The sequence below is a fragment of the Cyanistes caeruleus genome, chromosome 1 (assembly GCF_971803275.1).
Source record: "Cyanistes caeruleus chromosome 1, bCyaCae1.hap1.1, whole genome shotgun sequence".
Lineage (NCBI taxonomy): Eukaryota > Metazoa > Chordata > Aves > Passeriformes > Paridae > Cyanistes > Cyanistes caeruleus.
The window spans coordinates 88,497,688-88,513,051 of record NC_141701.1 but is presented as its reverse complement, the minus strand read 5'-3'; the positions used below and the strand labels follow the sequence as shown (position 1 = coordinate 88,513,051).

Here is a 15,364-nt window from a genome sequence, read left to right as displayed (position 1 = left end):
AGCTCGGAAGGGCTGCTCCAGCCTTGTTCGGCAGCCAGGACAGTCCTGGGCACTCGAACAGGGAGTGAATGGGTGATTGCTGTGGCAACCGGTTTTACAGGCAAACTTTCTCTTGCAGCTCTTAGCCTGGGGGAATTGCTAAGCATTTAGCAGCTCTTATATTTCGATTAGTATTTCTCACTGAATCGCTGCCTCAGCCAAGTGATCCCGAAGTGTGTTCCCTCACCTCCCTGCAATAAGTGCATCTGAGGAGACAGGAGTACTGGAATGAGATTATTGATGCTGGGCTTAGGGTGAGGTGGGAAAATCAACGCCTGGGTGTGAATGCTCTCATGCAGGGCTTTTTTTGTGGTATTCAGGAACAAAGATCCTGGATGAGTGCCAGACCCTGCTGTCTCTTGCACTTGTCATCAGGGAAGGGAAGCAACAGGAAAGGAGAACATTGGAAAACTGGTCCCCACAGCAGCAGCAGCTGTTGCACACATCCTATTAAAGCTGGGAAGCGACAATGCCTTCGATTATGTTTCCCAGGCTGCAGTAACACCTCTGGTGTCTTTCTAGCAGCACAGAGAGGACAGAGGCCAACTTGCTGAGAAGCTGTCAAGAGAGATTCCAGGAAGGGTTATTTTGGCAACAAAGAGCTTCTGATGCTCAGACATGTTGTGCACACTCACCCTTAGCAAAGACAGCAGAGGTGACAGCACAACCACATTCTGTCATTCCAGAAGTCAGCCAGTGCTGAAAAGCAGTTTAGTCCAGTGCATTAGGCTGGAGTCTGGTGTCAGTGTACTACAGTGCTGGCTTTGCCTGTGGTCTCCTTTAAGATACTGGGAATATCATTTCACCCTTTTCTGCCTGCTTCTGCGAATTGAAAATAAAAACACTGATCTCCCTTGTAAAAGCATGTTGGTGTCTCTGAATGAGAAGTGCTGCTATTACTTCTTGTGATCTTTATTTTCCTACTTGAATAAGGCATAAATTGCTGGTGACCAGCAGAGGTGTTTGCTGGTGGACGCACCCCTGAATACCCTGAGCAATTGTTTTCACCCGAGACTGCTTCTGTCCCAAACCATTCACGTGCTGTGACTATACTGCATGAAAGTGAGGGCAGGAACCTGGCTTGGAAGAAGCAAGGGGGCTCAGTAGCACGGCCTGGGGATGCACACCTCCCCCATGGCCATCAGAACCTACTTTCTGCTTTATATGAGCAGAGAGAGGAAAGGTGTCCCAGTGGTAACACTGCTGGGATGTGGCCACTGACCTGCACCATGATGGTGTGTGCTTCTCCAGAGTCCTGGGGAAAGTCATTGAGGGCCAGCCAGACACTTCAGCCCTACATACCTTAGAAATGCTTTCCCTTAATTCCCACCTTGCTTCTCTTTCTTATCTGAAAGGTGACTTTCAAGAATTTTCTGTCATGCAGGAGTCATGTGCAAGATAAGCGGCCTGAGATAAATACCAAAGATAAGTTAGGGCTGTTATTTGAAAACCAGCTGAGTAAGATTGAAAGTCTTTAGCCTTTAAGGGGGTAAGAAAAAGTCTTAGTCTTCATAACATGACTCTAGCCAATAAACATGCTATTTTAAGATTTGTGGACAAGTATTTTTTTATCTTTTATCTGAACTGAGATTATCATGGCTGATACTGATACTACAAATAACTGGTTTAGTTCTTTTGTGGTGTGCTATCCATCCAAACTGGTCCTTCAATGACTCCTCTGCTTGCCTGGAGGGCCTGCAACTTTTTGTTCTAACAGCTAGACCACATCCTGACATCATTATCTCCTTTTGATGGTCCTGGAAACTTAAAGGAAATAGTTTGGTCAAACTTGGACGGGAGTTTTTTGTTAGAGCCTGAAACTGAGTCCCAGGCTGACATCCCACACACTAAGAGGGATGACTTCTCACCCCAGAGCTGCCCAGCACTCTTGGATCTGACTTGGATACGTTCAGGTGAGTGTCGAAGTGTTATCCTTATAAGTTTGGGTTCAAAATCCTGAGCATATCTGTCAGAGCCACATGGCCACTTTTGGACAGGCAATCTAATGTGATGGCAAGGAAAAAAAAAGAAGGAAAAAAACCCCCAAACATATGTGCTGTGGAAATGTTGCATCTTTCAGGTGCAAAAAGAACAACAACAATAAAATGTTATGCCCATACTGGAAAACATACAGTGGTTATCATGGAAATAACAATGAAATATGCAGGCTATGTGAGGTACACAGTGCAGTACAAAAAATGTCAACCACCTAAAGCTTTCTGACTGTGGAGAACATATCTGGTCCCAAGTTTATGGCTTCTGAGGCAATGGACTGTAATAAGATCAGAGAAACCAGCTTCCTGGAAAAGTGATCTAGCTACAAATAATATATGCTCATAATTATACTATAAATATCTCAATCAATAATCAATTGCACTTCTTGTGCAGGCCAGTTGTAAAATACAGTTATCAGAAGAGGAAACACTATGCTTATGAAGTTATGTGCTAATTTGAAAGTTAAAATGAAGATGCTCTGACTCTGTTAATGATTATTTCCCACAAGTTACAGAAGGGAGAAGGTGGAAAGAAAGAAAAAGATGAGGAAAAAAAAATTTACCTGTGTTTCCATTCCTCATATCCCTGCTTTGGGCTGGTATCCCTGCTCTGGAAGGTCTAGGCAGTTGGGAGCACTGGAGTCCTACCAGGTGCTTCTAAAAACAACGTGCATGAGGGTGAAATCCTGTTCATCTTCCGACCCTGCCCCACTCATGTGAAAAAGGTGAAAGTAATAGTTAATACACACAGTAAAGATGAAAATACTGGTTCTTATTCTGCTTCTCTGCATAAATTCTTGACCTTGAACAATGGAGTTTAGGCAGTAGTTATGAGTTATGTGGGCTCTTTACAATTGCTATGGGAGAGCTGCTGTGTGGGGTCCCATAGAAAAGCATGTGAAGACTGGAAGTCAACTCCAGACTGAATTCAGATATTCTGGGAGGAATTAACTTGAATTTGTTGAAAAATAAAGTTTCCCACGCCAAAATAATCATCTTGTACAAAATTTCTCCACTACAATGCTTGCATAGATTGCATATTTTAATCTTTATTACTTTTATCTTCCTCATCTCAGATTTTACAGGTGAATCAGCTGAAATGTCCAAGGATTTCTGTTTGAACTTAGATGCTCGACATCTTTATGCTTAGATATGGAACAGTAATGCACATTCTGGACAGCACAGGCACCTCTCCCTCAATGCTCAAAAAGGGCCAGTAAGATTATTTGATAGGTCAGGCTTATATAACAATTAAATTTTTCATCTAGGTTTTGCCAAAATCAACTTCAGATAATGCTTCTGCATGTGTATGTGTATGTATATGTACACCTATGAAATAGAATCATAAAAACGTTTGGGTTGGAAAAGGATCTTAAAGATTTTGTAGTTTCAAACCCCTTTCCGTGGCAGGGAGACTTTCCACTAGACCAGGATCCTCAAAGCCCTATCCAACCTGTCCTTGAACACTTCCAGGGATGGGCCATTTACCACTTCCCTGCGGAGCTTGTTCCTTTTCCACAGCACCATCTAGCAGAGAATTTCTTCCTTATAAGGCCATTCCCCCTGTCCTCTCACTGCATAATCTTGCAGTGATAGAAGTCCCTCTCCAGCTTTGTCCACGTGTGAAGCAAGCACAAGTGAATCTACAGAAAAAACAAGTGAAAGCATTCTCACCTGGGATCCTTCAAGGCTCAGGGGTGCCCCTCAGAGCTGTTGGTGTCCCTGGGCCACACCAGCAGATGAAGAACATACTGGTCCTGCAGCATGAACCCCACAAAGAGCCAGGTGATGGCTATGTACCAGAATAGATGGCCAGGTTTTCTGGCCGGCGGTGTCTTGCACACAAATGTCCACAGCATGAAATAGAAGGAAGAGTAAAATTGCTCCCTGTGCACCTGCAGGTGGTGCAGGCGGGGAGGTGGCAGCACCCTGGGTGTGATGTTCTTGCCCCAAGGCCCTTCAGCAGCTGGATGATCTCCCTGTTCAAGGAGAGGTCCTGACCACAGGTGTTGAGTAGGTAGCACCAAGGCATGGCCAAGGCCAAGCAGGTCTCTCGTGCAGTGGAGGCCAGTCCACAGGCGGGAGGTGCTGCCCTGGAGCATCCCCTTTGCCCAGGAAACAAGGGAGGCACTGAGAAGGCAGCGCTGCCTGCTGGAAGGGAATTGGCTCCTTGAATGACCTCCCCATGAACACGGTAGACACTCTGGAGCATGAAGAGCTCCCTGAAGGAGAGCTCAAAGGTCTCAAACTCTTTGTGCAACATCATGACGTGAGGGTGTGGGCGGCCTCCTTGGCTGCGAGGGTGCCGGTGATGTGGGGGTTCTGTGTGAGGTACTCTGTGCAGTTAGGTTCTCTGAATGGTATTTTCCTTCAGAAGGACACCTTATCTTCAAGAAATGCTTTACAGGCTTCTGCTAAAATCAAGCTCACTGAGAACTTCAGCCTCCTAGGAAGTTTTTGTGCTTGCAAGTTAACAGCATAGAAAACAAATGGAAATGAAACATTGACTCAGAACAGCAAAAAGGCAATATCTGAGTGTTGCACAGAGAAGCAATTCATTGCTCCTCAGAAAAAAGTCTCTCTTGAAATACAATATCAGCTACCACCAACAGCTTGTTTTGATGGCTGTGCTTGCTTCCAGCTGGAGGATGCATGGATCCGTCTGATGCAGAGTGTGCAGCTGCTGCCCTTGCTTTCAGTATTAATAGTTGCACAGTCAGCACTGATGTGGAAGCAGCGAAAGTAAAGAACAACTTGCAGATGGAAGCTGCTCCACAGCACCCTGAAGATTACACAGACATACTGCATAATTACTGTCTTGGCCATGAGCAGCTGGCATATATTTCAGAGTGTCCCCAAATTCAATTTATGGGTATGTTCTTAACTGCTCCTTCCCCACCCTCCCTTCATATATCATATATCTGTTAAAATTTCTGTGCATGTACCCTATGAGAGAGGAAAATCTCATATTTATCTCATACAATTCTTTTTTTTTTACTGACAGGATTTTTTTTTAACCACCCCAAAGTTTCAGTCATGACTGCTTCTGAATTGTGAAAGACTTGTAACATGAAATAAATACTACTTCAGTTTGTCTCAGTGACAATTACACTACTAGATCAAGCATATATATATAAACTATTGTGGCCCCTTTCTGCTCTTTGATATTCTGGATAAATATAATTTCTAGAAGGCAATTACCAGCAACCCATTTCAATACATACCATTTTCCAGCCAAAGAACACAGGATGAAGAAGAATCACTCACCTATCTTCCACTTCTATATTTCTGTCTTAATTATTCTTCATTTCTCATGTAAGGGCATCAACACTCACACATAAAAAGCAAGAGAATTTTTTTACCTCTGTGTAGAGTTACATCACAGCCATCAGGTTTTTTTCAACAATATTTTCATTTGCAAACTTGAAATCTGACAAACAGTTTCTGCTAAGAGTCATGGATGACTTGAACTCCAGGCTTACATCCATCACATGTTACTGGGTTAGCAAAACCTGCTATTTAAATAAATGCTAGGCTTTCTGATGAGACATTTGTATTTCTAAGAACTGTGTATGCAGCTGGTATAATATTCTTCTGCAATGAGGGCTTGACTAAAGTGAAATCCTTGCTAAGTCTCTTTGTTCCAGCTGTGAGTCTGTTCATGTGGATCTCCTGCCATGACACAGCATGTAAACTTTTCTCAACATCACATTCTTTTGCTCCAATGTGAAGCAATGCTGAGGCAAAATCAGTTGCGCAGAGATTTTGCCAGTAAATGTTCACAGTGGGCAGTGCATTGTGTTACAGTGGGAGAAATACAATCACCTACCTTCCAGCTCTTGCAGACAAGTCACCTCAGGCCTTGGCAGGTCCCTCCCAGAAGCTGGACTTCCCTCCCTCCCATCCTGGGCCCAAACAGTCTCCATTATTCTCTGTTCTAGCAGACTGCAGAGGCTTCAGCCCATCAAATACAGTCACAAGATGTAATGAGGAGAGGAGCACTGGGGAAGATGTGTAAGGATTTATGGCCAGAACATCCCCCAAGAGGGGCAGGGGTGCAGGACAGACCTGGCAGTCAAGCTTACCTGGAGATAGCAAGCAGCTGAGCCACTCCTCACTGGGCAGCCAGCAGCCACAGCCAGGGACAGCTGTCTCACACTGGAGGTGCAGGGCAATATTCATTGTGGACACCAGTGCTTTCAGGAGGAGAACAACTCCAGCGGAACTGAGGAGCTGGAATGGAGGTGGGCAAAGTCCCAGGAAGTAAGAGAGTGACAGCCCTGATGCTGCTGCAGGCCAACAGTACAATTTGTTAAAAGATGCACAGATCCTGAGCTGAGACCACTATCCAAGTCTGGCAAAGAAATGCACAGCAAACACCACCATGAGGGGAAAACACGCCCCAGCTCAGTCACTTGGTGAATGCTGTCCTAGGGAGCAGAGACCTGCTCAGAGTGCTTCAAACTCATTCCTAATTTGGCTGTTACGCTGAATTATATCCAGGAACAAACACCACTCCCCCATCTGACACCTCAGAAAAAAAAAAATTGCCATGACAGCTGATGACTATAAGACCAGCAGCCTCTTGCATTTCTGTGTGCATTTCACAGACTGTGGAGCTCATAGCCTTCCCACCTCCTCACTGGGTCAGCTGGCTGCAACACCACTTCTGCCCTTCTGCCACAGTCTTAACATGAGGCTTCCATCCAGCCAGAGTTAGGAGGGTATGGAAGGAGAGGAGCAGGGGGAAAAGATGTCAGCATTCCTGCAGGAGTCAGGGTTTCGTTGAGAAGAGTCTCAGTTGGGGGCAGATAGCTGCAGAAGTAAAAAAGCTGAGATCTTTCAAGGCATTTAGATGTCTTGGAAATTTTCAGATCTTTTAAAACTGTAGTAGGAACAGTGCAATCTGTTACACAGCTAGGAAAGCCTCTAGGATTTCAAAATATATACATTATATATGTATATATATATATATGTGAAGAGATTCTTAGTAGTTGAAGCCTGCATTACTAGCAGGTTCCATATGAAACAAGTAAAGCTACATGCAGAAAGTGAGATGAGTCTGCTCTTCACAGGAGTGCAGTGCAAGATCTGATTTTTCCTTGGTGTGTTTTGTTGTTGGCTTGGTTTTTTTCCTTGCACAGACATTGCTGCAACACCAGATTTGCAGAAATCCAGACTCACTGTGTTCCTTTGGTACCAATAGCCTTGGGGGAAACAAGACTGCATGCTTAGTGCTACTTCTTAATCCCAGTGCCTTGATTCTCTGGCACAGTTAATATTTAGATACCTGAAAGCATACGTGTAAATGATTCCTGTGGGAAATCAAGGTGTCAAAACCTTTGGGGTTTTGAGGGACTTTTTTGGGTTTGTTTTTTAGCACTAGTTCTGCCTTGTGCTGCTCTGTGTGAAATAGACTCATGCTTGAATTATAGGCAAAAATCAACATACCAAACTAACCCTCCCCACCCCAGGAATAAAAACAAACCAACACACAAACCAAAACACCAAACCAAAGCCAGTCAAACAACAACAACAAATAGTGTATAGGTCACACGAGCCACTTCAATGGAAAAAGTCTTCTTCAGGTACTGGTGTTGTTGATTTACAGACTCATCTAAAGTTCAGATGCAAGGAGCAGCCAAATCTAATGTACATCTGAACCATGTTATGGCACCCATCACCAGCAAGGTGTGAGGAAACATCATGAGGGTCCTGGCTTCTTCCGTTGTATATTGTATTTGACCTCTGCATATTGTGGGTGCAAGAACAGAGTTCTGGGACAAAAAAAAATAATAGATGATCAAATTTACCATGCAATTTAACAAATAGGCTGTGTAAAAGTGTTCTGTGATGGCAGAACTAAAACTGCTGCTGCCTGAGATTTTTAGTGCCTCTCCTTTCTGTTGTTCCCTGGACCTGCATTGAAGCACTTTTCGTTTTAGCATGAGAGGAGTTTTTGATGTGGCTCCTGTAGTGGAAATATACTCCCCAGTAGGATTGGGGATTGAAATATCTTCCATGGGAACAGACCTTTCCAGACAATGAGGATGTTATCTCAGGGATAGAGTTAGTACTCATTAAACTGCTCCTGGCCTTAGTAAATACAGGCAATTGGTTTCAGCTAATTTGATAGCTAATTAAAAAGCAAGGTTTTGCACATTGGTTTTGAGTTCCTGTTTGGCATCAGTCAGTAGTGATGATTGTGAAGCATTTCACTTTTATTTGGAGTCACTTGGCATCTTTCATTCTGTTGTTAAGACAAAACCATCTGTATCACGATATCCCTTATCCTGGCCCTCTCATGCAAAGCTGTCAGCTTGAAGCTCTCACCACTGTTAAATTCACAGTGAACCTGTAGGGAACAAGCAGTTCTTCCTCAGAGTGGTTTTTCTGGTTAGGAAGTGCAGGTAGCCACAGACTGCTGTTTTGTGCCCAAGTAAAGCATCTCTTCATCCCTCAAGCCTTCTGAACTGAATGAGATGAAACTTCTTTGGTCTTGTGTTGGTTTGGGATGCCCTACAATGTGCATGGTCTCTCTAAAACTTTCCCCTTGGAGCAGCCCTGCCTGGCTGGGGTCTTCTCTAACACATGCCTTGCTCACATGTCCTATCTGAGCTGGAAGGCAAATATATGCACTGTGTAACACAGGGGAAGTGAAAGCAAACTCTGAGCACAAAAGCAGCCAAAATGTGCTCCTATCTCTCCTCTGCCCTCCCTTTTTTCCTTGTTCATAGCAGTCCCTGCCATTCCTGCACTTCCCAGCCAGCCATAATCTGACTATTGAAAGAGAAGGAAATCCAAACCTACCTGAAGCAGGAGTTCCCAGGCAGCCGCGCTGACACCGGACAGTCACAACGCAGCAGCACAGGCAGCAGAGGGGAGGAGAGATGAAATGACACATTGAGGCAAGTGCTAGCTCAGCTCACATGGTCCAGCAAAACCATCGAGTAATCTAATTGCACAGAGTCAGTGAGCACATCTGTCTGCACAAACAGCAGGGGCCAGACAATGCACCATCTCATCCGCCCCTGTCTCGCTGTGCTCTCCAGCTCCAGACACGGAGCCTCCTACCCTGCAGGAGCTTCACTGCTTGTCTGCATTTGCAGTAGACTTTTAGTACGAAGGTTTTGGGAATAGGTAAGCTGCCTGGCCTCTTAGCAGAGCACATTTTGCAAGTCAGACTTACTACTGCACCAAAGCAGAGCACTCGACAGCTCCCTTCTCCAATTAATTTCCAGCAGGGACATGTACTCACCTCTGTGCAAACTCCTCCTCATCAGCTGCTCAGGAGCAGCAGCACGGCATTCTCTTCCCTGCTCACTTATCCTCCCGTGCAGTGACAGCAAGACATAATTAAACACGTCCTAATAGAGGACAGGCAGGCTGTGGTGGTGAAGCTGGCTTTCTTCTGTAAATATGACTAGGTCTTATAGCTGACACTGGTGTAGTGGTGGCATGGAGAGGGATCTGTTTTCTCACTGCTGATTAATATACATGTTAATGTACTGTAAAGTACAAATGTACGCATGCAGCTACTATTTGCCCTGGAGGAGTGTCCAAAGTCAGCTTACAATGGGTTTTGCAAACATTTGGGGCACTTGATGGCTTTATGAACACAAACCCAAGGTGTTCCCCTGGGTGTGTGAAGTGAGGCAGCTGCTGTTTGACCCTCAGAGAGGCGTCAGGTCAGGGCAGTGTCCCTGCAGCCTGGTGTCTGCATGGCCAAGGGTCTGCTCTCCCAGCTGCAGGTGTGTTAGCAGCTAGAGGAGTAAAGCAACTCCATTTGCAGGTTGGGAGTCACCTGCTTTGCCAAGCAAGTCTGACCACAGCCCTGGCTGCTGGTACAGGTGACTGGCTGTGTCAGAGAGAACAGAATGATGGATCAGATCACTGTTATTATTTTTAATGCCTCCACTAAACATGTGGCATTATCATGCTCTTTATTCTGACAATATAACTTGTTGCCAGGTACAACATGAGCAGAGAACTCATGTTCTCTAGAAACATTTCTATAGGGCTCTAGAAAACACCTACTGTCAAGAAGGACTGAAAAATATATATGTTTATTATGGCATTAAAGAAAAAAAATGGGGGGGGCGGGGCAGGAAGTCTTCAAATATGTAAAAAAGGTAAACCAGAAGCAAATTCTAGTTCAAACAAGATGGGAGTAGCTGATTCTTTCTGTTCTCTGTGCATAGGACAAAAACTAATCATCTTAGATAGCATCAGAAGAGGTGAAGATCAGACATAATGGAACCTTTGTAGTGATAAACAGTTAAATGTGGATTAGATTTTCTGGAGAGGCTGGAATTTTCCTGATGATGGTTTTCATTGGCAGGTTAGGCGTAGCTTTTTCAGCAGTTTTACAGGTCGTACTGGTTCAGAGCTGGTAATTTTCAAGGTATTTTCCAGCTTTCTTTCCTATGACTATTCTTTCACATATTACAGTGACACAACTTGGTTGTAGCTGGGCTGGGGATCCTGTTACACTCGGCAATCGTAACAAGAGGAGCTTGTCATCATTTAGAAATATGCTCATGATCTCTGCTAATTGCTATTTACATTGCAGTCTGGTTAAAATCAGGCTAGTCCTGGACCATTCAGGAAGAAAAAACATTTGTGATGTTTTGTGATTCATCCTAATCATAAAGAAAAATCATTTAAAATAATGCTAAGTCTGTAACAGTATACCTATTGAAAAGTAGTTCACATGTCATGACTTTTCTCATCATAACACGAATTAGCATGATGACTCTTTCATTTCTTTTCCCTTAAATGAATTATCAGGATTATTTTTTCAGAATGCTGTAGTAGGTATCTGCTGTCCTTAACATCTTCCTACCTAGGAGAGATTTTTCAGTAGGTTTAGGTAGAACCAAGCCAGGATTTTCTCTGGAAAAGCATTTTTCTCCTCACCACCTGGGTTTTGGGGCTCTGGAATCTTCCAGAGGCCTTTAGGATTGAAAGCATCCCCATCACACTGCACTGCAAGTCTGCTCTGGGGATAATGTTAGACTGTTAGAGCTTGCCAGGTTCTTTGTGAGTAGTGAGAAACCACTGGCAGAAGTCCAAGCACTGGCTGTTGGGAAAGGAAGTTGACCAGTGCTGCACAGGTGCAGTTTTCTTCCCCAGTGGAAATGTCACCATTTGTAGCCCAAAGGTTTTTTTAAGGTTTAGCCCAAGATTTTCAACTTCTGCTGCTTTAACTTCTGCTGCTTTGCTTTCCCTTTGGAGGCTTTATTGTGGAAAAGCCTGTGTCACCCTTTTTAGAAGGAGGCCTGCTTCAATCTCTATGAAGTTTTCACATCATCTCCACATCTTTTTCGTGGTTATCTTCTGCAGCTGCTGATGTGCGCATACCCAAATCTGCTCATCAAAAGCCTCGAACTCCACTCCTGAGGGTTTCAAATTGCCAAGCACCTTTCTGTTTGCTTTTGCTCAGGGTGGAGGCTCATGTTTATGTTTTGGTTCCTCTTTCGACTGTCTTACGGGAAGGGGAGTGGCTGCAATCACCATTCCCCATGGGGTGGAAGACAGACCCTGATGGCATTACTGAAGCTGGGACAATCTTGTCTCCCCATATTGGGTCACTGGAAAGTTGCCAAGAGAGTTATAAAGGGGCAAAGAGGCCAGAAAACTGCTGGAAATATTTTGCCTTGCACGACATGGCATTCCTCAGCTTCTGCAGACAGCCTTGTCTTGTCTGGTCCTTTCCTGCTAAACAACTTCTCCCAGGCCAAGGTTTTCTTACTGGATTGCTCAGTTACTGTGCACACCTGGCAGCTGGTATCCTAACATCTGTTTTCTGTCTTGAGACAGGTTATTGCACCGTGCTTTCTGGAGGCGTTCTTTTGCTGCTTATCTGGATTCTGCTTTGAATTACAATTGTATTTGTCAAAATTCTGCCAGTGCTTTTCCTTTCCTTTCCTTTCCTTTCCTTTCCTTTCCTTTCCTTTCCTTTCCTTTCCTTTCCTTTCCTTTCCTTTCCTTTCCTTTCCTTTCCTTTCCTTTCCTTTCCTTTCCTTTCCTTTCCTTTCCTTTCCTTTCCTTTCCTTTCCTTTCCTTTCCTTTCCTTTCCTTTCCTTTCCTTTCCTTTCCTTTCCTTTCCTTTCCTTTCCTTTCCTTTCCAGTTTAGCTCAATTTCTGTTTGGGAACTACTTACAGCTTCTTGGCTGTTGCTCACGCTGGGAATGCTCCTTGGCCTGAACCCCAAGCCTTTTTTTAGGTTTAAGTTTTGCTATACTACATTTTATTTGCAAAGAATATACACATTCCCCTGTACCTACAGTAATCAGAAGACAACAGGCAGCTTTATCCCTAAGCCCCTGCTTATTCCATCTCTGTGAGTTCTGTTATATAAGTGGGCGAGTTCATGACAGAAAACTTTTTTTGGGTACACAGCAGTTATGTCCTTCTCAGAAGATCCTGGTCTACAAATTGTTATAAGCTGGAAGAGTACCAGGAAAAGTGGCACATTTCCTTGCACATCTCCTTTGCTCTTCCAAAGGCCTCAGCACCTCCTGAGGACTCAATAACCGGTCTGGGATGTCATGACCCTCCTGAGCTCCTGCTCCATCTCAGGGATGTACAGACAATCACTTTTCTCACTCTCAGACCCTTTTCACACACACTCACAGCTCAGCTGCAAACACTGCCCTGCTCCAGGACAATGGTTATCAGTAGATTCTGAGATTTTTCCAAGTCAGGTCTTGCTCAGGACATTACATGAGGTCAGAGTCTTGAATGGTGGCTTCTGTTGTGACTGGACAGTACAGGAGTCAGTCTGCTCCTGGTGGTCAGCCTGAACACACCACAGAGAGATAGACTGCACCCCTCAGCAGGCTCTGAGGTTTCTTACACACCCAGCCTGCTGTGTCCAGCATGAGGCCACCGTGCCCTCTAATCAGTGCAGCAGTTCTGGAGTAACTTGCCTTCTCTGACAGAAAACAGTGGTGGATTTATGCACCTGTATTCATGCAGTACCATATTAAAAATTTCAGCTGGGCCATCTCAAAGCGGAAGTAAGACTTTTTCCAGGGGCATTAGCTATGGGATCTCCAGAGTTATAGCCACATTAATCATGAATTCCCCAAGAAACTGCCCTACCCCATTAAATACACTGGCATATTTTTTAATAAGGTCACCTGCCTTGTGTCAGCTGAGATGGAACAATTCCCACTTTCATTACCAGTATGATCAATTTAATATCCAGCCTGCTCAGGGACTAAGCTCTAGTGATGCTGCCGTGTGTACAGAATGAAATTTGTGGTGTTTTACATCCTATTTGTTTGAGTCTTAAAGCACATCATGTCTGTTGATGCCCCCCTGCTTTACCTTTCTCTTGCAAAGCTGGGTTCTCACTCTTTTATCCTCCAGTCAGCCCTACTGTTGCACAACACCAGGGAAAAATACATAGCCAGCTGGGGAGCTACCTGGAACTTCTGCTTGTTCTCAATTTCTTCTGGGACTTAACTGCTTTCATGACAACACCAGGAGTGTGGTCCTCTTCCTGATGGCTGCCTGCTCCTGAGTATCACATATTCCACCCTGGTTTCGGTTGCCTAGACACCCAGGGTTGTTGAGCAGCTCTTTGTGGCAGATCTCTTGCAAGGCACCATATCATCCCCAAGCAGTCTGTCCCTGGTGTTCACCAACCAGCACCTTCTGATCTGCAGCGATATGCTGCTGTGGCAGCAGGACCTGCCTCGTGATATGGGGCTTGCAGAGTAACCTCTCTGCTCTCCCTTTTACCCAGCTTCTGCAAAAAATAAACAGTCCTTTTGACTCCTATACAACTACTTACCATAAAATTATATATTCAAAGAATAGGTTGGAAAAGACCTCCAAGATCATTGAGTCCAACCTTTGACCAAACACCACCACGCCAACTAAACCATAGCACTAAGTGCCACATCCAGTCAGTTCTTGAACACTTTGGTGGTGATTCCACCACTTCCCTTGGCATCTCATTCCAATGCTTTACCACCTCTTCAGGGGAAAAATTCTTCCTGGTGTTCGACCTGAACCTACCCTGTCTCAGTTAAGGTCATTTCCTCTTCACCTGTCACTTGTTAACTGGGAGAACAGGTCAACCCCCACCTGAGTACAGCCTCCTTTTAGGTAATTGTAAAGAGTGATAGGGTCACCCCTGGGCCTCCTTTTATCCAGGCTAAACATACTCAGATTCTTCAGCTGCTCCTCGTGTAACCTCTCTAATCTCCATTGCCCTTCTCTGGACACGCTCCAGCCCCTCAGTGTCTTCCTTGTGGTGAGGGGTCCAGAACTGAACACAAGATTCCAGGTGAGGCCTCACCAGAGCTGAGTCCTGCAGGACAATCACTGCCCTGCTCTTGCTGGCCACACTGTTCCTGATCCATGATAGGATGCTACTGGCCTTCCTGGCCACCTGGGCACAGCTGGCTCCTGTTCAGCCACTGCTGACCAGCACCACCAGGTCCTTTTCCAGTGGGCAGCTTTCCAGCCATCTGTTCCTTATCCTGCATGGGGTTGCTGTGGCCAAAGTACAAGACCTGGCACCTGGTTCTGCTGAACTGTATTTCATTTGCCTTGACCTTTCAATCCAGCTTATCCATATCTTCTGCAAAGCCTTTGGGCAGATCAACATTCCTGTTGAACTTAATGCCATCCATGGATTTACTGGGGGTACACTCAATCCCCTCATCCAGGGCATGGATAGAGGTATTAAACAGGACTATCCCCAGTACTGAGCTGTGGCAAACTCCACTGGTGACCAGCCTTCAGGGGGATGTGGCACCACTCACCACCACAGTGGGTGACCATCCAGACAGATTTTAACCCAGCAAAGACTGCCCCTCAGCAAGCTGTGAGCTGCCAGCTTGTCCAGCGCTGTGCCATAGAAGTCCAGGTAGATAACATCCACAAACTTTCCCTCATCCACCAGACAGATCACCTGGTCAAAAAGGAGATCGGGTTTGTTGAGCAGGACCTGCCTTTCACAAAGCCATGCTAGCTAGGCCTGATTCCCTGATGGTTCTGCCTGTGCCATGTGCTTGCACCTGAGGTGATCTGTTCCATAACCTTTCCCAGCACCAAGGACAGGCTGACAGACTTGTATTTCCTCAGATCCTCCTTCCAGCCCTCCTTGGGGATGGGCTTTTCATTGACTCCAGTCATCTTGGACCGCCCCAGTTCACCAGGACTGGTGATAAATGTTATAATTCAAACACAAGCAGATGGTTTCCAGTTTTCTTTCATCCAAATAGTAGTGAAAAATGTCTGTCAATGGTTCTTTTGGGCTGGGCTTTGGTCCTTTGCAACCCTGCTGATTCAGAGGATTTCACTCTGGG

At 45.1% G+C, this 15,364-nt stretch overlaps 2 protein-coding genes across 2 annotated transcripts in view; one reads left to right on the top strand and one right to left on the bottom strand.

Moving 5' to 3' along the window:
- LOC147655716 (uncharacterized) overlaps positions 1–15,364 on the top strand; it is a 34,905-nt gene that overhangs the window by 15,518 nt on the left and 4,023 nt on the right. The gene's annotated exons all lie outside the window — the stretch shown is intronic.
- GCNT2 (glucosaminyl (N-acetyl) transferase 2 (I blood group)) lies at positions 3,714–15,191 on the bottom strand. Its single transcript, XM_086870692.1, is given in 7 exon segments — positions 3,714–3,984; positions 3,987–4,077; positions 4,079–4,209; positions 4,212–4,316; positions 4,319–4,542; positions 4,544–4,632; positions 15,096–15,191. Coding segments are annotated over 7 exon segments (996 nt in total). The 3' UTR covers positions 3,714–3,724.